Source organism: Dipodomys merriami, unplaced genomic scaffold (genome assembly GCF_024711535.1).
Source record: "Dipodomys merriami isolate MVZ:Mamm:240054 unplaced genomic scaffold, mDipMer1.0.p SCAF_357, whole genome shotgun sequence".
Lineage (NCBI taxonomy): Eukaryota > Metazoa > Chordata > Mammalia > Rodentia > Heteromyidae > Dipodomys > Dipodomys merriami.
The window spans coordinates 10,966-35,954 of record NW_027205126.1 but is presented as its reverse complement, the minus strand read 5'-3'; the positions used below and the strand labels follow the sequence as shown (position 1 = coordinate 35,954).

The 24,989-nt window shown below is 39.9% G+C and overlaps 1 protein-coding gene across 1 annotated transcript in view; it reads left to right on the top strand.

The window, feature by feature from the left end:
• LOC138804112 (AP-4 complex subunit epsilon-1) overlaps positions 1–15,643 on the top strand; it is a 45,080-nt gene extending 29,437 nt beyond the window's left edge. The window contains exons 16-21 of the mRNA XM_069988373.1: positions 424–547; positions 5,647–5,905; positions 7,527–8,063; positions 8,955–9,145; positions 11,860–12,017; positions 13,222–15,643. Of these exons, the coding sequence (XP_069844474.1) occupies positions 424–547; positions 5,647–5,905; positions 7,527–8,063; positions 8,955–9,145; positions 11,860–12,017; positions 13,222–13,382 (1,430 nt within the window). The 3' untranslated portion in view covers positions 13,383–15,643. The remainder of the gene's footprint in view (positions 1–423; positions 548–5,646; positions 5,906–7,526; positions 8,064–8,954; positions 9,146–11,859; positions 12,018–13,221) is intronic.
• Positions 15,644–24,989: the final 9,346 nt, after the last annotated feature.

Sequence of the window (24,989 nt, the reverse complement as noted above, 5' to 3'; positions counted from 1 at the left end):
GATTTCACACTGAGGTCTACATCAGTTCATTTGATAAAAGAATGTGCCTAGGAACTTTTGTTACGCAAACAAGGTCATCTCTTCATTTAGAGCTCATTAAATATTTTTGCATGAGAGCAGCAACTTTTCGCAAGTCCTGATTTGTCAGTTGTCTTTTCTAATGGAATTCTTCTTTAGTTTCTGAGAGGTAAAAATAGAAAAATAAAGGACAGCTTGTTTCTGATCACCTGATGTATAACAGCTTCAGTCACCAGTAGCTGCTTTACTGTTATTACTACAAATGATTGATCAGGTCACCTTGAAAGCTCTTTACCATGAAAAATTGTCACTGGCTTCCAGTTTCAATTATTTTAGTAGTGAATAGAACCTCACAGTATCTGCTTTTTGGCTTTGTTTTAAATATGAACCTCTGTTATGTTCTAGTTCTCAATTTTGAACCATACGGACTCTCCTTTTCTTCATCTGGTTTCACTGGACGGCAGTCTCCTGCTGGCATTTCTCTTGGTTCAGATGTATCTGGAAATAGTGCTGAGACTAGCCAGAAAGAGTAAGTTGCTTTCTTGTTAAAATTGAGAACTTTGGAGTATATAATTGTCTTTTAACATTCTATTGCTTTCTGTCTCAGCTTTGGATAATCAGAACTTTGTTTATTGTAGGATAATTTTCCAGAAAGTTTCCTGTTTCAAGGGTCTTCAAATCATTCAAAGGGAGAGAAACATTTGTGACATTTGTTCAGGTTCTCATTTCAGATTGCTTTCAATGTATTGGTAATGTCCAGCATGCCCTTATCCTTCAAGAGCTTGCCTTACTTGCCAAAACAGCACAAGATGTGTATAAATTTCACATTGTAATAATGTGTGTATGTTATTGCCACCTGTCATAAACTTTTAAGAAGCATATCAAAGCATATATAAGTATATAAGCATATTCTACATTCCTCACAATATTTATGTCTGATAAATTCTTATACTGAGCTCAGTGGAAGATTGACAGCGATTAGATGAATGAACATACAACAAAGTGGCTGCTCTGATTAGAGGAAGCTGGATATTAGACTGGAAATATATCCATAGCTTTTGTTCAGCCACTTTGAAAATTGCTTCATCTTTTTTTTTCTTTTTTTGGGGGGGGTCCGGTTATGGGGCCTGAACTCTGGGCCTGGGCGTTGTCCCTCAGCTCTTCAGCTCAAGGCTAGCGCTCTACCACTTGAGCCACAGCGCCACTTCAGCTTTTTTTCTTTTTGCTTATGTGGTGCTGAGGAATCGAACCCAGGGCCTCATGCATGCAAGGCAAGCGCTCTACCACTGAGCCACCTTACCAGCCCCGCTTCATCTTTTCTTAAATACCTTGTTAGATCTCTTGACTGGACAAAGCACACCACATACATCCAAAAGGGAAGGAAAAGTTTAATGCCAGAAAGACTGGCAAGCTGACTCCATCAGGACAGAAAGCAGCAGCTGCTCTTAAGCTGAGAGCTGGGGGCAGAGAATTTTACTAGGGGTTGGGGGTACTCCACAGTCTGGTTTGAGTGAGATGGGGAGATTGTGAGGTGCGTTTGAGCAGGGGATTTTGTTGTGGTGGAGCTAAGGTTTATGGTTGTAGCTGCCTGTATCACCTGATAAGGCCTGTGTCAGCTAATTTTGGGGAACAGCCTGTGTCACCAGATTTCAAGCAAAAGCCATGCTTTACAGCAGTGCCAAAGATAGTGCAGTGGTTTCTAAGGTGGAGGAGGTTAGGCTAACATATCTAATAGAGAGCCGAGTTTTATTCTTTAAAGTATTAGACTGTGATTTTGGAAATACAATTAGATTACTTTTAGAGACATAATTAGAAGGAGGAAATTATGTGTGTGACGTGCATAAACACAATGCCGTCCACATTATGTGATGGAAAACTGGTTACTACCACTGTTAATAATACTATCATTTTCATCCAAAAACTTGATTTAGCAAAGAAAAAGTGTGATCATCCTGAACTATTTTGGTCAATATGCAAAACCTTATTTAAAATAACTACAGTAGGAAAGGGTGACTTGAGCCAATTAGCAAGCATGAGGTCTTGAGTTCAAACTCCAATACTGCCAAAACAAACAAGCAAGCAAACAAACAAGTTTACATAATAGTGTCAAAATCCAGGCAAGATGACTCATGTTTTAAAAAAATTTGGGTTCAATTCTTCAGCACCACATAAGCAGAAAAAGCCAGAAATGGCACTGTGGCTCAAGTGGTCGAGTGCTAGCCTTGAGCTGAAGAGCTGAGAGACAGCACCCAGGCCCAGAGTTCAGGCCCATGACTGAGCAAAAAAAAAAAAAAAAAAGATTCTTTTAGACTATGTTTCATATCTTTAATAAGCATATTTTGTGTATGAATGGCCTGATGTTGCTCCTATGTATTTTCTTACATATAGACTGACTGCAGGTAATGCATGACAGAAAATTTATGTTGATAATAGATGTAAGTGTAGAGGAAATAATTGAGAACATCTTTATTTATTTTTTTGGGGGGGGGTCCAGTTATGGGGCCTGAACTCTGGGCCTGGGCGCTGTCCCTCAGCTCTTCAGCTCAAGGCTAGCGCTTTACCACTTGAGCCACAGTGCCACTTCCGGCTTTTTTCTGTTTGCTTATGTGGTGCTAAGGAATCGAACCCAGGGCCTCATGCATGCAAGGCAAGCACTCTACCACTGAGCCACCTTCCCAGCCCAGAACATCTTTATTTCTTTGTGCTTGTATTAGGTTTGAACTTAGGGCCTCATGCTCTTGCTTGGCTTTTTTGCTCAAGGCTGGTATTCTACCACCTGAGCTATACCTCCACTTTCACCTTTTTGCTGGTTTATTGGAGATAAGAATATCACTAACTCTTCTACCTTGACTGGCTCTAAACAAGAATCCTCAGATCTCAGCCTCCTGAGTAGCTAAGATTACAGGCATGAACCACCAGTGCCTGGCACCTGGGAAGTATTTTCTGCAGTGGCATTTAGGGTGCAGAATATTAAAGAATGCCCTTGAGGTCCACACCTAAGAAAGGAAGGTGGAAAAGCAGGTTTGGAAAAAAGAGGAAGAATGCAGTGTCTATGGCAACCTTTACTGACCCCATAGGGAGCTCTTGGGCTAGAATGACCCTTCTTAGTTGCTTTGAGTTGACCCAGGATGAGAAGCCAGAATGTTACACTTCTTTTTTTTTTTTCTCTCTCTCTATATATATATATTTTTTTTAAATTTAATTTTATTTTATTTGTGAACATACTGTACAGAGGAGTTACAATTACATGGGCAGGATAATGCGTACATTTCTTACCAAGCATTGCAGCCTCCTCCTTTGTTTACCCTTCACATCCCTTCCTAGCCTCCCCCCCCCCCATCCCAGTCCTTCTCCTTCCCCCCAGAATGTTACACTTCTGTCCACCATTGGGCTGCCCTGGGAGAGGCTTAAGCTTCAGTGAAATATTCCCTGCAGCCAAGATAGTCTCTAAACTGGCTAAGAGCTGACAGCATTTCTAGTGGCTGGGCAACAGTCCTTTGTTAAAGATGAATCTGGATGAAACAGCCTCATGTCCACCACACCGGCCTTTATTTTTTCCTCCTACTCCTGCGCTGAGCTTTTTCAGCTCCAGGCTAGTGCTCTACCACTGGAGCCACAGCTCTACTTGCAGCTTTTTGGTGATTAATTAGAGATAGGAGTCTCATATACTTTCCTACCCAGGCTGGCTTTGAAGTGTGATCTTTAGCTCTTCCTGAGTAACTAGGATTATAGGCATGAGCTACCAGCACCCAGCTTCACACCTGCCTTTTTAAAAAGAAAAAGCTCAAATTAACAAAAGTACATTTATGATTCATACAAGTATAAGAATTAAGAAAATACTTTGAATTAAAAATAAATGTAAGGGGCTAGGAATGTGGCTTAGTGGTAGAGTGCTTGCCTAGCATGCATGAAGCCCTGGGTTTGACTCCTTAGTACCACATAAACAGAAAAAGCTGGAAGTGATGCTGTGGCTCCAGTGGTAGAGTGCTAGCCTTGAGCAAAAGAAGCTCAGGGACAGTGCCCAAGCCCTGAGTTAAAGCCCTATGACTGGCCAAAAATAACTTTAAAAAAGTATACATAGGAAGATATTTGAATAATGTTTTTGCTTTCAGTGAGATTTTATGTCATGAATTTATGTTTGTGAATTTATGTTTAATCCCTTTACAATAATGAATTATTTTTGATCTTTGGCCTGTCAGAATCAAATACAGGGTTGTTGTTGTTTTTTTAAGTCAGTAAAGGAAAGAAACTGATTTATGATAGTTCTATTTTCATACAACTTATTCAAGAAATGAAGTGAAAATTAAATGATCTAGGAATTCTAAAGTTTAAGTGTTCTACTGCTGAGCCGGGCCTGGTGGCTCATGCCTGTAATCCTAGCTACTTAGGAGGCTGAGATCTGAGTATCGAGGTTCAAAGCCAGCCTGGGCAGGAAAGACCGTGAGACTCCTATCTCCAGTAAACCACCAGAAAACCAGAAGTGGCGCTATAGCGGTAGAGGGCTCTCCTTGAGCTGAAGGACAGTGCCCAGGCCCAGAGTTCAAGCCCCACGACCGACAAAAAAAAAAAAGTTCTACTGCCTTTAATTCTTTGGCTAGAGGGTTGGAAAGTTGGCTGTAATGAAAATAAAATCTGAAGACGTGGGTTTACTGTGGATATATAAAATACAATTTAAAGTTTGTTTGTTTGTTTGTTTTTGCCCATGAGATTGAACAGTGATCCTCAGATATCAGCCTCCTGAGTAGCTAGGATTACAGGCGTGAGCCATCAGCCCCTAGCTTCACACCTGCCTTTTTTTTTTTTTTTTTTTTTTAGAATGTGTCATTGGGCTAATTTTATTCTGTAAATAATAGAATAACTGTTTAGTTTTTGTTTAGTTTTTTTTTTTTTTTTAACATCTACAACCCTTTTCCTGGCTTCCAAAAAGTTCCTTTTTATCCCCCTTTCTTGGTCACTATTGACTTTATCCCCGATGAATGAGATTTCCTGCTAATATTGAGATATATAAGTTGTATTAACTTGTAAAAGCTATTCTCACTTTTATTTTTTGTTTTGTTTTTTTTTTGGGGGGGGTCTGGTTATGGGGCCTGAACTCTGGGCCTGGGGGCTGTCCCTCAGCTCTTCAGCTCAAGGCTAGCACTCTACCACTTGAGCCACAGTGCCACTTACGGCTTTTTTCATTTTGCTTATGTGGTGCTGAGGAATCGAACCCAGGGCCTCAGGCATGCAAGGCAAGCGCTCTATCACTGAGCCATCTTCCCAGCCCCTGTTCTTACTTTTGTAAAGGGGCCAAAGACAAAACACACACAAATTGACTCAAATGACAACTGGTGTTTTAGTTAAAATTCATTCCACCAAACTGAGTTTGAAGGAAGGCATTAAAACAAAATACATTGAATATGGAAAGAGTTAAAATTAAAAAAGAAAAAAAGCCAAAAGTCACACCTGCCTTTTTTAAAAAAAGAAAAAACTCAAATTAACAAAAGTTAGTGAGTAAAAGTCATGGGCTGATATCAGAAGATCACAGTTCAAACTCATGGGCAATAAAGTGTTTTGAAAAGGTACTCAAGCAAAGTAAATATTTGTTGGTTATTTAGATTGGCTTCCTTTCCACATTGATCTCTTTAGGACAAATAGCCTGAAGCTGGAAGGTGTAAAGAAGTTGTGGGGAAAAGAGGGATATCTTCCAAAGAAGGAGAGCAAAGGGGGCGATGAAGCAGAAGCTCCCCCTGTTCCTCCAGAGACAGCAATACTGGAGAATAGAGATCTAGCTATAACAAGAAACGATCAGTCTCAAGTCCTCACCCAGTCTAAAGAGGAGAAAGAAAAGCAGATGTTGGCATCATCGTTATTTGTTGGGTTAGGATCAGAAAATACAATTCATCTGGTAAGCTGTTTTTTTTTTTTTCCTTATGAATCCATCTCCTGTTTTTACAGAAACCTCACTCTTGAAAACCTCCTGGCTTTCATGTACTCATGGTAGGAAATGGCTCTCCAAACTTTCATTTGCCATCCTTTCTAGCTCTAGAGCTGCCATTGACATACACCTTATATCCTGAGGGGGGAAAATCTGGTCAGTCTGAGTCAGGTGTGCTCTCTTGTCCAACCAGTTGAAGCAGAGGTCAGGCCAAATAAAGTATGATCAGAGAGGCGCTCCCACCCTTGTGGATGGCTGGGATAATGGGAAGTAAGCGCTAAGGGAAGGGACCTTGATTGAAGTATTGTTAGTAAAAATCAACAAGCTTATTGATAGATCTGTAAAAAAGTGAATCTCAGAATGGCATTTTTAATAGTGAAATTAGTCAGTTTAGATGTACAACTGTAAGACAATAATTTCATATATTATATTTTGTCAGGCATTTAGCCACTAAAAGTGGTTAGTATTGCTTTGTAAAATGAAAAATACAATATATTGAACAAAAACCACAGAGTATAGTTGAGGGTATAGCTTAGTGATAGAGTGCTTTTGTAGAATCCATGAGTGCTTGGGGAAAATCCCCAGCACTGCAAAAACAAAACAAGACTGTGGACTGTAAAGTTTTATTTATGTCTTTTTTGTTGTTGTTGCTGTTTGGGAGCAGTATTGGGAGTTTGAACCCAAGGCCTTATGCTTGTTAGACAAACCCTGCCATTTTGGTCATTATTATCTTTAGATGTTAGGATTATGACTTTCAATTTTTTTTGCAGTGTATATTATTTTCATAATAAGATATTGAAAAGCTATATAGGACAGGTGCTATGATGGGCATCTGAAAATAATCTAAAGTTGTGATTGGTGAGACTTACAGTTCTCTCATCATCTTTCTGTCAATGCTTGGTCACAGGCTAAACTAGGTCATATGCCTTACCCGTATCTAGACCACCATTGGGGTCCCATTTTCTTCAGACTTGATGTGAGTTCACTGTCTTCTGGCCTGCTTCTGATTAGCAGCAGATTACAGTCTCCTTTCAAGACAAAAAATAGACATATATAGAGTGAAAGAAAAGCCCAAGGCAAAGCAGCAACACATCACTACAGCAAACCAACAAAAACAAAGCAGCATTAATTTTTCACCTACCCCCCTTTCCCTTGTTTTTCTCCTTTTGGTTAAGAGAATGGTAGTTCTTGCTTAAATGTCTTCTGAATTGGGAAGTGAGAGTTCTCTGAGAACTACAAGGTGTTAGGGCTTATGGGGAATGCAGAAGGTATGAAAGGGGAACTAGAATTCTGATGGAGAAGTAGTATGTTAAAGATGCCATGTAGTATTGACTCCCCAGGAGGACAGAGACTTGGACCTGAGAACTAGTTTAGCTAATAGTTTAAATTATGTAGCTGTCAGAATTTTACCGTTTACACTGACCAAGATGTATTGTATTCATAAACTTCTATGTTAAATGGCATCTCCCTTGTACAACTACTTAAAGATAATAAAACATTTGAAAAAAGAATTTTATGATTTAACATTTTATTGATGTCGAATTTCGATTAATGTATGCTTTATAGCTAGAATCTTATGTTCCATTTTCAGCTGGGAAAAGCAGACCCTGTGTCTCATAAGTTCCGAAGGAAATCAAAAGTCAAGGAAGCCAGAAGTGGAGAAACAGCCCATTCTTCCCTCAGTACTTTGTCAAATGTGGTCTGTGCTGATGATGATGATTTGAATACGTTACATGATAGAGGCGACAAGGGACTAAAGAAATTTTCTCTCAGTTCAGAACTTTTGGATTCTAAATCTCTCACAGAGCTGCCTTTGGTTGAAAAACTCTCAAATTGCAGCCTGTCTGCACCTTCTTTGTTTGCTGATAACAACATGGAAATTTTGCACCCACCTCCATCTATGACAGCCTCAGTTGTCAAGCAACTCTCTGTGGTTTCTTCGTTGGAAGAAACTACTGAGTGCATGCATTCAAGTCTTACGGAGGTCTGTAATAATGAAACCATATCAGTGTCTTCTTACAAAATTTGGGAAGATGATTGTTTATTGATGGTGTGGTTAGTGGCAAATAAGACTGATTTGGAGTTGAAAAGTGCTCACTTAGAAGTTTTTCCTGCAGAAAATTTCAAGGTAAGACAATGATTTCTCATTTCTACCTTCAATGGACAGTGCTTACTCAGTGTACCTGCTCTTGCTTCTCACTTTTCTTGTTGTTTCTTGGTTTGTTTGTTTTTTTGTCAGTCATAAGGCTTGAACTCTGGGCCTGGGCGCTGCCCCTGAGCTCTTCAGCTCAAGGCTAGCACTCTACCATTTGAGCCACAGCGCCACTTCCAGTTTCCTGCTGGTTTATTGGAGATAAGAGTCTCATGGAAACTGCCCAGGTTAGCTTTGAATTGTGATCCTCAGATCTCAGCCTCCTGAGTAGCTAGGATTACAGGCATGAGCCACCGGTGCCCAGCTGTACTTTACTTTTTTATACTGAGTACTCAGATATCAGTTCTGTTTCTTCTTTAGCTCCAAAGTATCACAAATTAAAAATAAAAAATCTAGTAGCCATATACCAGTGGCTCACATCTGTATCCTAGCTACTCAGGAGGCTGAGATCTAAGGGTCACAGTTCAAAGCCAGCCTGAGCAGAAAAGTCTATGAGATTCTTAACTTAAATAAACTATTCAGAAAAAGCCAGAAATGATGCTGTGGTTTAAGCACTAGCCTTGAGCAAAAGAAGCTCAAGGACAGCTCCAGACCCAGAGTTCAAGTTCCAGGACTCACAAAAACAAAAACAAAAAAAACAAGTGTCAGATTATAAGTTAATCATCTTTAAAACAATTTAAAAAATGGTGGTAGTGGATCAAACCCAGGGCTTTGTACATGCTAATTTTTGTTTTTCGGTCATTTTCGTAATGTAGTTTATGAACTTACCATGTTTGTAGTTTTTATGCCACTTCAATTAAGTAGAAAATTGGTATTCATAGAATAGAGTATTGGTCCTTACTTAACATTTTATCACTCTGTTTATAGATCACAGAGCAGTCCGGATGCTGTTTGTCAGTGGTGGATGCAGAAAGCACCACGAGCTTCCAACATCGTGTGCAGGTGGAGCAACCTTTTACAGAAGGGAATCTATCCGGTTTCCTAACTTATCAGATGGTGGATGTACATCCTGTTCAGCTCGACTTTTCCATCAACTTATCATTATTAGATTTTATTAGGTAAATATTTTCTGGAATGTTAAATTACTCATTCTTTCAACAATATTTATTAGGCCTTCTTTCTAGACCAGCACTATGCAAGGTGATAGAGTATAACAATTAAAGTTAGACACAGTCTCCCCCTTCATACAGCTTCTAATCTAGGAGGAGACATAGAACAGTTACAAGAGCATGTATGCAATTATGATTGGTGAGATGAAGGGAAAAACAGTTGGGATGCCAACAAATTCTGTGACCTGCTTGAGGTGGCACTTGTTGGTGACCTGTAAAAACTTTTTTTTTTTTTTTTTGTCAGTCATGGGGCTTGAACTCCAGCCCTGGGCATTGTCCCTGAGCTCTTCAGCTCACGGCAAGCGCTCTACCACTTGAGCCACAGCACCACTTCCAGTTTTCTGGTGGTTAATTGGAGATAGGAGTCTCCCAGACTTTCCTGCCTGGGCTAGCTTTGAACCACAATCCTCAGATTTCAGCTTCCTCAATAACTAGGATTACAGGCTTGAGCTACTGGTGCACAGCACCTGTAGACATTTTTGAAAGAAAGTAATATTTAAACTCAAATAACTTCAGAGATTTTATAGCTACTGGTGCACAGCACCTGTAGACATTTTTGAAAGAAAGTAATATTTAAACTCAAATAACTTCAGAGATTTTATGTGACTCTTTAAGCTTTTTTTTTTGTCAGTTGTGGGGCCTGAACTCTGGGCCAGGGCGCTGTCCCTCAGCTCTTCAGCTCAAGGCTAGCGCTCTACCACTTGAGCCACCGCACCACTTCCGGCTTTTTTCTTTTTGCTTATGTGGTGCTGAGGAATTGAACCCAGGGCCCCAGTCATGCAAGGCAAGCACTCTACCACTGAGCCACCTTCCCAGCCCTCTTTAAGCTTTAAAATTTTCCCTCATTTGATTTTGTTTGATTTTTTTTCATATAGTCTTGCTAGTTAAGCTTTAGAGATCTATAAGAAAAGTACTCAACTTTCATTGACTATACAGTTATACAATAAGATATCAAACTTCAAATGTACAATGAACATTTAGCATCATATTAGGCATTGTATGTATTACAAGAAAGTTGGGAACAATTTCTTTCTTTTTCTTTTTTTGCTGGTCCTGGGGCTTACACTCAGGGCCTGGGTGCTGTCCCTGAGCTGTTTGTACTCAAGGCTAAAGTGCTCTAACACTTGAGTCATAGAGCCACTTCCAGCTTTTTTGAGTAGTTTATTGGAGGTAAGAGTCTCATGGGGATTTTCCTGCCCCAGCTGGCTTTGGACTGTGAAATGCAGATCTCAGTTTTCTGAGTAGCTAGGATTACAAGCATGAGCCACTGGCGCCCGGCTTATTTTTCTAGTTCTTTATTCACTCAGTTCTAAAAATGTATTGTCCATTCTTTGAAGTCTTCTAGTAAAAACAAGTCTTATCAGTCGTCAAGGAATATTTAGTCCATGCTGTAAGATAAAATCCAGCCTTAAAAAATCTTATACTCGGGGCTGGGAAGGTGGCTCAGTGGTAGAGCGCTTGCCTTGCATACCTGAGGCCCTGGATTCGATTCCTCAGCACCACATAAGCAAAAAGAAAAAAGCTGGAAGTGGCGCTGTGGCTCAAGTGGTAGAGCGTTAGCCTTGAGCTGAAGAGCTAAGGGACAGCGCCCAGACCCAGGGTTCAAGCCCTACGACCGGACCCAAAAAAAAAAAAAATCTTATACTCTCTGACTGTTAAGGTATGCCCCATGATGAATACTGGCAATGGTTAAGAATGGCAAATTGTATCACACAGTTCTTTTATACATAAATCCTCTCTTTATAAAATCCTCTCTAAAAATATCTTTTGTCTTGAATGTTGAATCATTCCATACTTATCATAACAATTCAAATGCTAAATAAAAATGTAAAATATGAAAGTTGCCAATAATCTCGATGCTAACTATTTGATCCATGGGCCTGTAACTTGATGATTTTTGTTTAGTTTTCTTTTGAGGCAAAGTTTCACTATGTAACTCAGACTGACCGGGAACTAATGATTCTCATGCCTCAGACTTTCACCAGCTGGGATTACAGGTGTGTACAATCACACCCAGTTTTCATAACTGTTTTTAAAGTGTATTTGTTAAAATTTTTTCCCTTAGCCTAATTAAAAGTGCAGGGTCTTTGTATTCATTCTCTTTTTTATGTCTTTGGTATCTTATTACTCCCAAGTTCAAAGTATACATAAAAGAATATTCCTTGAGCTGGGCATCAGTGGCTCATGCCTGTAATACTAGCTACTCAGGAGGATGAGATCTGAGGATCACAGTTTAAAGCTAACCCTGGCAGGAAAGTCCATGAGACTCTTATGTCCAATAAACCATTAGAAAACGGGAAATGGCCCTGTGGCTCAAGTGGTAAAGTGCTCACCTTGAGCTGAAGAGCGCAGGGACAGTTCTTAAGCCCAGAGTTCAAGCCCCACAACCAACAACAACAACAAAAAAATGATTCATGAAATTACTTATAGCCTTATTAAAATGACTTAATTCCCTGAGATAAAACCAGGTAATGTATGGAAAAAATATTTGCAATTCAGTATCTTTTACTTCCAGTATTCAGGAATGTTGGTGGATGAAACACTATATAAATTTTGTGAGACCCAGTGATTACATTTTATTTCCATGAGTCCTTTGAAATATATTTGCTTGCTTAACATTATTGTATTTTTATACATAAGCCTAATTTTTAAATTATTTTCAGACCTTTAAAAATCTCAACTGAAGACTTTGGAAAACTCTGGCTCTCCTTTGCAAATGATGTGAAGCAAAATATAAAAACAGCAACATCTCCAGCTGTTCTGCCTTCTGCCCTCAATGTGCTGCAGCAGAAACTGCGACTTCATGTTATTGACGTTATAGGTTGGTATAGTTATGAAGACAGTCCTGTGCTTATAGCAGTCTTGTCACCATCAGAACACAAATCAAGTCTTGCAAGTGTCAGATCTCTTACAGCTAGAATACTTAATATGAGTATCTTTCAAATAAGTGTGTTTTTCGTACCAAAGATTTTTATAGGAAAAAAATAAAGGTTACCACTTTAACCATGTTTAAGTAACATTCACATTATTGTACAGCCATCACCACCATTCATTTCCAGAACTTTTTTTTTTTTTTTTTGGTAGTCATAGTACTGGGACTTGAACTCAGGGCGTGGTACTCTCTCTTAGCTTTTTTTGCTCAAGGCTGCTGCTCTGCCACTTGAGTCCTACCTTCACTTCCTGCTTTTTGGTGGTTAATTGGAGATATGAAAGACTTTCCTGCCCATGCTGGCTTTAAACCATGATTCTCAAATTTGAGCTTCCTGAATAATTAGGATTACAAGCATGAGCCACCAATGCTCCATTTCCAGAACTTTCTTAACATTTCATTTGAAACTCTGTACCTATTGAACACTTATACTTTTTCCCCCTTCTCAGTCCCTGGCAACCATGGTTTATGCTTTTTGTATACATGAATTAGACCACATTAGGTAACTTACATAGGTGGAATCCTATAACATTTGTCTTTTCATGTTTGGGTTTTCTCAGCCTAGTGTTTCATAGTTGATCTACCTAGTAGCATATGGAAAATATCTTTCATTTTTCAGGCCAAATACTGTTCCATTGTATGAATTACTACATTTTGACGATCCATTTGTCTGTCAATTGGATTACTTCCACTTTTTGACTAAAGTGAACAATGCTGCTGTGAATATGGTTATAGAAATATGTTTCTGTTCCTGCTTTCAGTTCTTTTGGTTATATCATAGGTTGATTGCAAATTCAATTTTTTGGTAAATCACCATATGATTTTCCTAGCAGCTATACCATTTTGACTTCTTATGAACAACACATAAAGCTTCCAGCTTCTCCACATCATCACCAAAACTTTTGTTTTCAGTTTTCCTTGTGGTAGCCATCTGAATGGGTTGTTTTTCATTGTAAGTTTGATTTACATTTCCCTAGTGATTAATGATACTGAGTATTTCTTTATGTGCTTGCTGCCCATTTGTATATAATGTTCTTGGAGAAATGTGTGTTGAAGTCTATGTATTAAGTAGGTTTTCATTCTTGTTTTATTGTAGGCAGTGAAGGGCTGTTGGCCTGTCAGTTGCTCCCATCAGTCCCCTGCTTACTGCATTGCCGAGTTCATGCTGATGTGTTAGCCCTGTGGTTCAGATCCTCCTGCCCTGCTCTTCCGGACTATTTATCATGTCAGTGTCAAAAGGTGATGGAGGGATCCTAGCAGAAGCTCTGCTTCAGCTTACTCTATCAAGATAAATGGTTTACATAGCTAAACTCATTTACCAAAGTGAAAAGAACTCATGGTACTTTTTTCAAACCCTTCTTTTTCTGTGCCAGTACTGGGGCTTGAACTCAGGGCCTGGGTACTGGCCCTTAGCTTTTTTGCTCAAGGCTGATGCTTTACTACTTGAGCCACAGCTCCACTTCTGGCTTTTTGGTGGTTAATTGGAGATAAGAGTCTCACAGACTTTCCTGTCCAGGCTGGCTTCGAACCGTGATCATACAGATGTCAGCTGCCTGAGAGCTAGGATAACAGGCGTGAGCCACCAGTGCCTGGCTTTTAATGCAAATAGGGATTATTACAATTTGTGGTTTATGTAGTTTGGTTTTGTTTTTTATTCCTAGTCAGTCAAGAAAGATCCTCAAGAAAGTAATCCCTAACCTTTTACTCAGGATTGTACAGTTTGTTTGGGTTCTAAAACAGTGACCTAAGCTTATGTTATAAAATGCTAGTGATTTATATATCATTTAGTGTGGAGGTACTGAAAATATTTATTTTGTTATACATAATTTTATAGCAAGTTTACTCTAGCACTAACAATTTGTAGTAAAGCCAAGACAATTCTTAGCATTAGTAGAGGAAGGACATGAAACTGATAATCCTAAACCTAATTCAAATTCGACTTTGGAATGCAGTGTGTTTGATGGCTGGTCAATTAGTACTTTAATCTTGTTTTGTGTGGGTCAGTGTTGAACCTATTTGGCATCATACACACTAACAGTTGTAGGAAATCCATGAGCATGCTGGATATTGGACAGATTCAATCTGTGGTAGGTCTCTTACTGTAGATAACTTCTTACATTTAATCCCAGATAATTTGGCTATAACTTTTGTCTGTTTTCCATTTGCATTTCTGTTTTATTTTAAAATTAAAAATGGATCAACTATATTCTTATTTAAAAATCCAGAGCCATTTACAAAATGTTAGTAAGTAGAAACAGAACTCATAAAAGCACAATATAAAAGCATACCAATATAAAGTACTTTTTGGTATGACAGATATGTTGGTTACTAATGAAGTCTCTTTGGCAAATTAAAATTTGTGACTATGGTATATAAATGGCAAAACTCTTTCCTAGCCTTTGAATCCACTAGTACTCAATGGGTGTAGCCGAAGCAGGAAGCTTATAAGTATACCATACAAGTTCTTCAGCAAGATACATCATTTTCATGCTATAATTGTGCCTACATGGCCTCTTTTCATGTAAGAATTCTTTTTTCACTAATAAGAGAAGAGGTTATGCCTAAAAGGAATGATGGACCAAAATCAAGATCATACAGTACTGAAATAGTATTTTTAAAACCTTATGGTGCTGTGGGAAATGTTTATTATTTCACTTTTTCTGGCTTGTCACTATGGAGACTATTCAGGTAATATAAGTAATTGTGCAAATATTATAGTTAGTTGATATTGTTTCTTACCGGGTCAGCCATTCTTGTTTTAGTTACTCATCTGTCATAACTGGTAAATGGGATTCCTCAGAGCTGATAGATTTCAGTAATCTTAAGTGTCTGTAGCAAAATACACAAGCAGTGTTTCTTTTGCTTGATTAAAGTTAAATATAACATCTTGTTAATTTCAGTCTTTTAAAAACATGCAGGGAAACCTTGCTGAAGGAGCAATAAGTGACTGGAATTACTGGATAATAGGTTCCTCCTTTTGAATCTAGGCTCAGTTCATTCTCTGGCTCTCAGCACTGTCAAGATGAAGGGAGTGGAGGTACTAGGGGTGTGGTAGACATTGGCCTCATCAACTCTCCTTTCCTCTCCAGTTCTGCCTCGCAGCAGGTTCCCCGGCCCCTCACCTGATCTTGTGCTCTCACTTTGCACAGCAGTGCAGCCTTTGACATAGGAGCTGCTTCCATGTGTTTGTGTGGTCATGAGGCTCCGTCAGGTATGGAGCAATGGGGAAAGGTCACATTTTCTCTGCTGCTTTGTCCCAGGGTGTGTTCATGAGTGGCAGCAGTAGTTGTCATGAAACATGCTAGGCATGCAAAGACATCTGATAGTAGAAATTTGTTTAGGGCTAGGAACATGATCTTGGGTCTGCCAAAGGGAATGTAGTGTCACTTTGTTCTTTCTGAACCCACTAAATAAAAAGTTGGGTAACAGGGTTTCTACTGAAATGTTTAGTAAAATGTTTACAATTTTTATATTTTTATGATTTTTAAGAACTAATAAAAAAGTAGCTATTAAAGACATTTGGGTCAGTATATATTTTATCTAAACTCATTGAATATTTTAAGTTATAAATCAGGCACGATCAGCTTTTTTTTTTTTTTTTTTTTTTTTGCCTTGTATGGGGATATAAACACAAAGCAGGGAAATGATGTTTGTAGACAGACTCATTCCTTTTCCTGGATAGCTATCATGTAGTCAGTGGAGGGCAACATCTGGGATGCAAGCTGGGAGGGATGCTCAGCTGGGTGAGTTTCGTGCCAGACATCATTGCTCAAATGGCAGTGATAGCAGAGACAAGTAGGGGCGGGGGTTAAGAGAAGAGAGGAAGGCCTTAGGAGCAGGTGGAGGAAAAAGAATCAGATGCTCTCCAGAATAGTTCTGAGGAGACAGGTAGATGAGAGGCTCAGGGGTTGCAAGTGAGCCCCAGTTAGGGTCCTTAGAGAAACTGCAGGGGAAGCTGAGCAGTTAGTGAGCACCAATGTGCGAAGCCTACCAAGTCTGGATATGCCTGCCAAAGTACATTTCTACCAACTCCCAAAGTGATTGTGGTTAAAGTGCAGTATTTTACTTTTATTTCATGCCAGTAATTTTAAAAATTGTTTAACTACTTGTCTTTTTTTTTTTTTTTTTTGGATACACATGGTCTCTGTGTCACAGTTGTGAGCCATGAAAGTGCACTGAACCTGTTCACATGTCTTTATGGAGTTTTGCTGTGTCAGAATTTTAGGGGAGAAAAATGCAAGTAGCTAACAATTTAGTATACATCTATTACTTTATTTTTGAGGTGATACCTGTTATTTCAAAGAGTTCAGTTCAACATAATGAGTACAAATAAATACAAATGTTGTTCTTTGGTGTATATGTTCTTTATTTAAATATCTGAATAATAAATAATTATTTAATCTGTAATTTGGTAAGCTTTACTTAACCCTTTTGTACAACTACTTAATAATAACAGTAAAAACAAATGGTAAGCATTAGTTAAGAGAACAGAAGCATTTAGAATGGGATGGAAAGAATAATTGACTCATACCAACATCAAACAACCTGATCTGATTAATTGGTGGTATTCCTCTGTGTTGTCAGAAAAAACTGGTGGCTTTCAGGCAGATGAAAGCATACATTGGTTCTTACCATACCTGTCCATTGTCTGTACTTTCATACTCATCTGACCAGAGTATTCAAAGCAGTATGCTGTTTCTATATGGAAACATTCATTATGGAGCTTTAAGATGCAAGAAGCACAGTAAACCAGTTACAGATTTCATGACCAAAGAATCTGCATGTCTTGGCTAGTTCTGTATTTTGTATCCTAAAACAAAAGTTAGGTCAGAAATGGAATTTAAATCCCATCCCTTTATGTCTGGCTGGCTACAGTGTCTAGGAAGCAAAAAGTTCGCAGACTTGCAGCTCCATCTTTGGAGCACCGAGGAAAAAGAGATGTAAATAACCACAGTAATAAGTGACAAGAAGGCAGTTGTTAAAAGTAGTGTCCAACAGCCAAATGGGTCAGGGCTAGTAATTGTGTGATAGTTGTTTGTGTTGTATTAGTAACAAGAGATTGAGACCACTTCTTTGGTAGGAGCTGTGTTTGTGCACGTATGTGTACATGTGCTTAAAATGGACTTATTTTTAAGTCGTCTTCTTTTTTTTTGGGGGGGGGGGTCCGGTCATGGGGCCTGAACTCTGGGCCTGGACACTGTCCCTCAGCTCTTCAGCTCAAGGCTAGCACTCTATCACTTGAGCCACAGCGCCACTTCTGGCTTTTTTCTTTTTGCTTATGTGGTGCTGAGGAATGGAACCCAGGGCCTCGAGCATGCAAGGCAAGCGCTCTACCACTGAGCCACCTTCCCAGCCCTTAGTCTTCATTTTTATTTTATTTTATTTTATTTTATTTTATTTTATTTATTTATTTTTTTTTTGGGTCCGGTCGTGGGGCCTGAACTCTGGGCCTGGGCGCTGTCCCTCAGCTCTTCAGCTCAGCTCAAGGCTAGCACTCTACCACTTGAGCCACAGCGCCACTTCCGGCTTTTTTCTTTTTGCTTATGTGGTGCTGGGAATCGAACCCAGGGCCTCAGGCATGCAAGGCAAGCGCTCTACCACTGAGCCAACTTCCCAGCCCTAGTCTTCATTTTTAAAGAGCAATTTTATGTTCATAGCAAACTTGAAAGAAAGAGAAAAATAGAAATTTCCCATTATCTTCTCCTTCAACAAATGCATAGCCTCCCCTGTACCAACATGAACCACTACAGTAGTGCATTGTGACAATTGTTGAACCTACATTGGCACATTATTATTACCTAGGGTTCATTTCTTGCTATAAATGCTGAGTTTGGACAAATGTATGAGGATATATATCCACATTATAGTAACATCCAGAGTATTTTCACCACTCTAAAAATCCTGTGCTCTGCCTCTACATCCCCTGGCCTCTACCCTGTCAGCCACTATCTTCTGTCTCTAGTTTTGCTTTTTCCGCAATGTCATGTGACTGGAATCATAAAGTATGTAGCCTTCTCAGGTTATTTTCCTTTGCTTTGAAATTTAAATTTCTTCCATGTCTTTTCATGTCTTAGTAGCTGATTTTGTCTTAGTGCTGAACAATTCATTGTCTGGATGTAGTCCAGCTTTTTTTTTTTCTGTCACCTACTGAGTAATATTTTGTTTACTTCCAAGTTCAAACAGTTTTGAGCAAAGCTGCTATGAACATCCATGTGCAGGCTTTGTGCGATCACTAAGGTTTCAATTCCATGGGGTAAACCAGTTGCAGGACTGCATAGTGAATTCTATTCCTATACCAGGAATGTCAGATACTATCATTTCTTCTGTGATCATGGCAGTTATTGCAATCTATCACTTCCTTCTTGACCCTGGATTCCAGACTCAACCACAGAATCTTTCCTACCACAGCATTTCATGTTGGAGTTGCAATTCAAATGAAACTGATAGTTCTTTTGTCTTAAGTAGTTCATAATCAGCTTCTAACAATAACTTGCCTTACACTAAGTGGGCTTCCACCTTGTAGACTCCAATTATATTTTATATTTATATTTCACTTCTCTGTATGGTTTATCTGCTATCTATGATGACTTCCTACCTCGAATTAAGTCCTATAAGACCTCAGAAGAATCGCAAGTTGTCATCACAGCAGTTAGCAAACATTTAGAGTCCAGTTGGATCAGAAGCTACTCTAAAGGCACCAAATATCCCCAAATCCTTGTAACAGGTATTTGTTTCCTATTTGACTGATGAGGAAACAGCGTATTATGATTTGCCCAAGGTCACACAGATAACTATGGTGGAGTTAGGACTCACACTGGGGTTTCATGATCTCCCTGAGATCTCCTTGGCCTTTTCTTCTTCATTTCTCTATTTTTTCTGCCACACCTTTGACTTTGGTGAGGAGCAGCTGGCTGTTTGGGAGCCCTGCCAATTTGAGTGTCATAACATCTGTGAGCAGATTGACAAGTTGCAGCCTGTCAGAGGAGAGAGGCTTTTTCCCTACTGGAAACATATTTTGTATTTTATTTTTTTCTTAGTTACTTACATATTTGAAGCCATTCTGACTGCCAAAAGTCCGGCTAGAATTTTTTTAAAAAAGTTTATAGGAACTTCATTATTTTAGATTAATTTGGCAGTTGAAGCAGGAAATTAGACAGTGCTGTGATTAATTTATCTTATTAAAGTAGGTAGTTGTAAAGCCAGATTAAAAACTACTTTTGACAAGTTAATCATTGATGATTGATATTCACTTGTATTTTTTGCATTATTTTATTAGAGCACATAAATCCATCATATAAGACATGTATACATATATGTATATTTAATGGAATAAGAATGTTTGAAATGATTAACCACTGTGTTTATACAGTTGATGAATTGTTTCATTCACATCCCATGATTCAGAAAGTTCTAAGGCCTTCTGGAAATAATGTTTCTCAGTCAGGGTGCTGTGATTGATCCCTAACAGAGTGTGAAGAAAAAAAATCAACTTCTGCTTAGAGTCCTGGCAAGAAGCCCATAACAGCCAGAAGCCTAGAGTTCAAGGCTGTCTATCTGAAGCTGGTGTAAGATCAAAATGGTTGAGGACAGCTCAGCTGCCAGTCTCAGACATTATCAGCACCAGTTATCATTCTAGGCTTTCTTGGGTTCTCCAGGGACTCAGTGCTTGAGAACAGAAGGGACATGACCTCACACCCAGTCATTGGGAGATTAATGTTACCCACTTTACCCTATTTTAAGGAATCTTTAATGGGATTGAGTCATCCCTTCCTGAGTTTGCTGCACTTCATCTGCCCCATCTTCCCTCTCCTATCCAGTGTTCCATTACATTGTTTTCCAAGCAGATAGCTAGCTATCTGACATCCAGTTATGAGGCCAGGGTACAAGAGCATGATAATGATGATAATGGATTACTGTGTTTCTGTCTCAGGAGTACTCAGACTCCATCATTGCTATGTAATGCTTTACTTAAAAGGAGTTCAGGCTTTTTCCTGGGAACTCCTGACATTTCACCAAGCAAGCAGTGTTCTTCTGCTGAGAATCTTCCATTTTCTCTGGTTGAAAATGGCAGAGTTTGTTTTTTTTGTTTTTGTTTTTGTTTTAGCAAAGTGAATTTGAAGTAAGCTTGCTGATCATACCAACTGATCAAAGGCCTGTCCTCTAGATAGTGGAATATGGAGGAATACTTTCATGGCTGGAAAAGGGCATGGCCATCCAAAAGTAGAGATGACAGTATTAGTCATTGTATTTGAGCTCTGAAACAAGGCATAAAGAGTTCTAGAATGAGAATAAGAATAGAGGTTAAAAAAAATAAGAAAAAAAAGCCGGAAGTGGCGCTGTGGCTCAAGTGGTAGAGTGCTAGCCTTGAGCTGAAGAGCTGAGGTACAGAGTTCAGGCCCCACGACCAGACTCCCCCCCCCCAAAAAAAAGGGGGGGGGAAATAAGCGAACATATGGTTTTATGGCTCTCCCAACTGATTTCAAGACTACTTGAGAACAAGAGCAATCAGAAATCACTTTTAACCTGGGCAGGATCAAACCCTGTTCTTATGCAACCTGGCCACCTCTCTTTCAGATCAGCCTCTAAACTAGACATTTAGAATTTCCACCAGAGGACAAGTAATATTAAACAGTGAATAATGACCCACACAGAGATTCTTCCAAAGCCCTAAAATTAGGCATTACCCAGAATAGGCACCCAAAGTGTTCTTTTATGACTTGCCATAAACACCAGCACTCACAGTAACATCTTGATAAGAGGAGGTGGCTTCACAGAGCTTTGGAAAGTTACAACCTCATAAATATCTATGAACACGTTATTTCAGTTACTCTTACAATTTTTTTTTCTGCTCCACCATGCTTATGGCCAATTTTACCATGTTAACACATGACTAAGATGGTGGAGGGGAAAATAACAGAACAAAATCAGGTCAGGTGTCTCATTTAATCCACAAGTAGTATGGTACAATATGAAATCATTCTGTGGGATTTAGTTAAAGTAAAAATGTTCTTTTTAGCCGGGCGCTGGTGGCTCACGCCTGTAATCCTAGCTACTCAGGAGGCTGAGATCTGAGGATCGCGGTTCAAAGCCAGCCCGGGCAGGAGAGACCGTGAGACTCCTATCTCCAATAAACCACCAGAAAACCAGAAGTGGCGCTGTAGCTCAAGTGGTAGAGTGCTCGCCTTGAGCTGAAGAGCTGAGGGACAGCGCCCAGGCCCAGAGTTCAAGCCCCACGACCGACAAAAAAAAAAAAAAAAAAAAAAAAAGTTCTTTTTGGTGGTACTGTGGCAGAGGGTATGTTTTCTTGTCCATCTATAAAGAAAGGGTGCCTGAATAGGGGATGGAGCAGGCATCTTTTGAACCTCTATTTAGTTTTTCTTTGTTTGGCTACAGATGATTTGGTGGTGTCATAAGATACTAGATGCAACACACTGATTATATAAAAAAAAATACACTGACATTTTAAAATGTTACAGTCCAACCCTCAATACCCTATGAAATGTCACAAAAGTGGACCATAAGAGAAAATTAATTCTGAATCAGAGCTGATTCCTATCTGCTGTCAGTAAGAGTCATTCAGGTAGAAGCCAACAGTTTTAGTTCCACAAAGATGTGATTTAAGGGAGCATTTAAAAAGAAATAATTTTTTGTAGTGTTGGGACCTGAACCCGGGGCCTTGTATATGCTACACAGGTGGTCTACCACTGAGCTAATCCCCCAATTAAGGAGTGTTTATGGAGAGGGGCTGTTTACTCAGTAATGAAAATACATACTTTGAATGTGACCTGAGATTCTTCTTTCCTTGAGTCTGGAATCCTCTCTTGCTCTGGGTTAGTTTTCTAGTGACTTGGGATGTTCAGGGGAACTTCCCCAAGGCTTTTGATTTGTATTACAGGTCGAGAGCAGATGGATTGCAGGTTGAAGAGGCTCAAGTCTGTTTCTGCAGGAGATACAATAAAGGAGAGTTCAGTGCTACCTGATTGTTCCTGTTGTTTAGGTTTCTTGATGATAGAGTTCCTTTGAAGGATCAAAGTAGACTCAGTAAAATTAGGGGGGAAAAAAAGCGTGGAAGTAGACATGGTCAGGTTATTAATTTGGAGAACACATAGGATGTTCTGAAATTTTTAGTTCTCCCTTTTCCTGGATTTTCTGTGTAACAAGGCAGGAGATGTGGCTTTGGATAGTAGATTTCTGCCATAAATCTATTCTGAAAGACAACAACAATGAGAGAAGGAAAAATAGAAAAGGTGCCAGGGCTGGTGGCTCATGTCTGTAATCCTAGTTTCTCAGGAGGCTGAAATCTGAGGAGTTTGAAGCCAGCCCCAGTAGGAAAGTCCTTAAGACTTTTATCTGCAATTCACCACCAAAAAGCTGGAAGTGGCACTGTGGCTCAAGTGGTCGAGCATTAGCCTTGAGTAAAAAAAGCTCAGGGGCAGTGTTCAGGCCTTGAGCCCCAGGACTGGCACATGTGTGCATGTGTGCATACACACACACACACACACACACACACACACACACACACACACACACACACACACACACACACACACACACACACACGAGATACTATTCAGGCCTTGAGCCCCAGGACTGGCACATGTGTGCATGTGTGCATACACACACACACACACACACACACACACATGAGATACTATTCAGTCTAAAAAATAAAGACCTTACACTTGCTATGTTACTTTTTAAACAATGGTAGTTCTAGACCACACTGAGCAGTGATACCTTGTTCAGCAATACTTTTAAAAACAGCTTCTTTTGCTGGGCACTGGTGGCTTGGGTCTGTAATCCTAGCTACTCAGGAGGCTGAGACCTGAGGATTGCAATTCAGAGCCAGCCCAGACAGGAAGGTCTGTGAGACTCTTGTCGTCAATTAACCACTGAAAAGCTGCAAGTGGAGCTGTGGCTCAGGTGTTAGAGTGCCATCCTTGAGTGAAAAATTAGACAGTGCCCAGGCTCTGAGTTCAAAACAAAGCAAAACAAAAAAGCTCCTACTGCAGAGGTCATTCTGTCTCCCCCTGGTCTCAGTGAAAACTGCAGCCTTTGGGCTTTTTACAATTTAGGGCTTCCAATAAGTGAGAAGATGATTAGGAACATCAACAGGTAAATGTATTCCATAACCACCCCCAAATGTGTAGGTACGTGTGCTAGATATTCAAGAAGAGCTGAAGAGTACACTGAGGTGCTAGAACATGGTGGAAATAATTTCTGAGATAAATAACCCTTATTCAAATGCCACCAACACTGTTTGTCTAAACAGAAAGCCATGAGGCCCCACAGCAAAAGATTTGGGTCAGAACCAGTTTTTAAAGACTTTTTATTGAAGAAGTTCAAGATTCCTTTGGCCAGCAGCCAAAGTGTGGTCTTGATTTGTTTGCATTTCCTCTGGGAATTCACAGGCAAGTGAAGAATTGGCTAGCCCTGACTGCCAGGGTCACCCATTGTGCTGTGGGCCTTTTCTGCCTGGGCAATTAGAAGGTGGAGGTGGAGAGCCAGGTAGAACCCAGTGCCTGTATTAAGAGCCTAACCCTGACACAGTCTATTCTGGGCTGAAGAAGTCTCCTGAATCTGCAGTGCTTCCCCCAGCACACCCACCTAGTATCAGTGAATTCAATAATCAGTGAGCCCATGGTTCTGAGAGTGAGAAGCAGGGGTGGGGGAGAGGTGGGCAGTGAAATCTGCTGCTTTCCTCCACTGGTGGTGGATGAAGGACCTGCTCCAGGCCCCGTGGCACCATCCAGGTGTGCCAATAGTCCAGTTCCCCACATTCAAGTTCTTGGGATGCTTAATTTAGCCAAGAGTTGTTCACATAATCCTCAGATAGCGGCAATTAATTATGCAGATGTGTGGGGAAATTGGTTAACTGGATTTAACTTTTTTTTTTTTTAATCTTTGTGTAGCCAGTATGGGGGCTTGAACTCAGGGTCTGGGTGAGCTTTTTCTCACAAGGCTAGTTCGTGCTCTACCACATGAGCCACACCTCCACGTAAGGCTTTTTAGTAGTTAATTGGAGATAAGGATCTCACAGCTGTTCCAGCCTGGGTTGGCTTTGAACTGTGATCCTCAGATCACAGCTTCCTGAGTAGGATTACAAGTGTGAACCACTGGCACCCCGCCCAGGAGCTTTGTATTCTTTAATAATTACAGAATTTGAGATGTAAAGAATTTACGTTGAGCCCTCCCTACTAGGGTCAACAGACTTCATTGTCTGAATTCCTTGTATGACAGTACCTTCAGGATGGGACCATTGACTTTGTAGCCAGCAATGGGAACAGAGGAAGATGGGGGAGCTTTGAGAAGTCTGGTCCAGGGCTGGGAAGGTGGCTCAGTGGTAGAGCCCTTGCCTTGCATGCCTGAGGCCCTGGGTTCGATTCCTCAGCACCACATAAGCAAAAAGAAAAAAGCCGGAAGTGGCGCTGTGGCTCAAGTGGTAGAGTGCTAGCCTTGAGCTGAAGAGCTGACAGCACCCAGGCCCAGAGTTCAGGCCCCACAACCGGACCCAAAAAAAAAGAAAAAGAAACATGGTCTGAGAAAATAGGGCTTTTTAAAAAATATATTTTGGCTTTCTTTAAATATACTTGGAATACCTATCATATCGTGTGGTATTTGATTCAAGTTAGTAATAACTTATTCATGGATTTGCTTATTACTCCTCTATCTGTCCAGAGATCGATTATTTGAGTCTGACAAGTCTCATTTTGACTTGCATGTCTCAGTAGAGGGTTGGGCCTAATGAGTCTCTGTAGACTCCTGCTAGTCTGGCTGACTAGCTGACTCCTGGGGCCCATATTGTGTAGTTTCCTGGTCTTTATAGAGTCTTGATTTTACTTTGTATTTTCTGGCTTAGAGCTT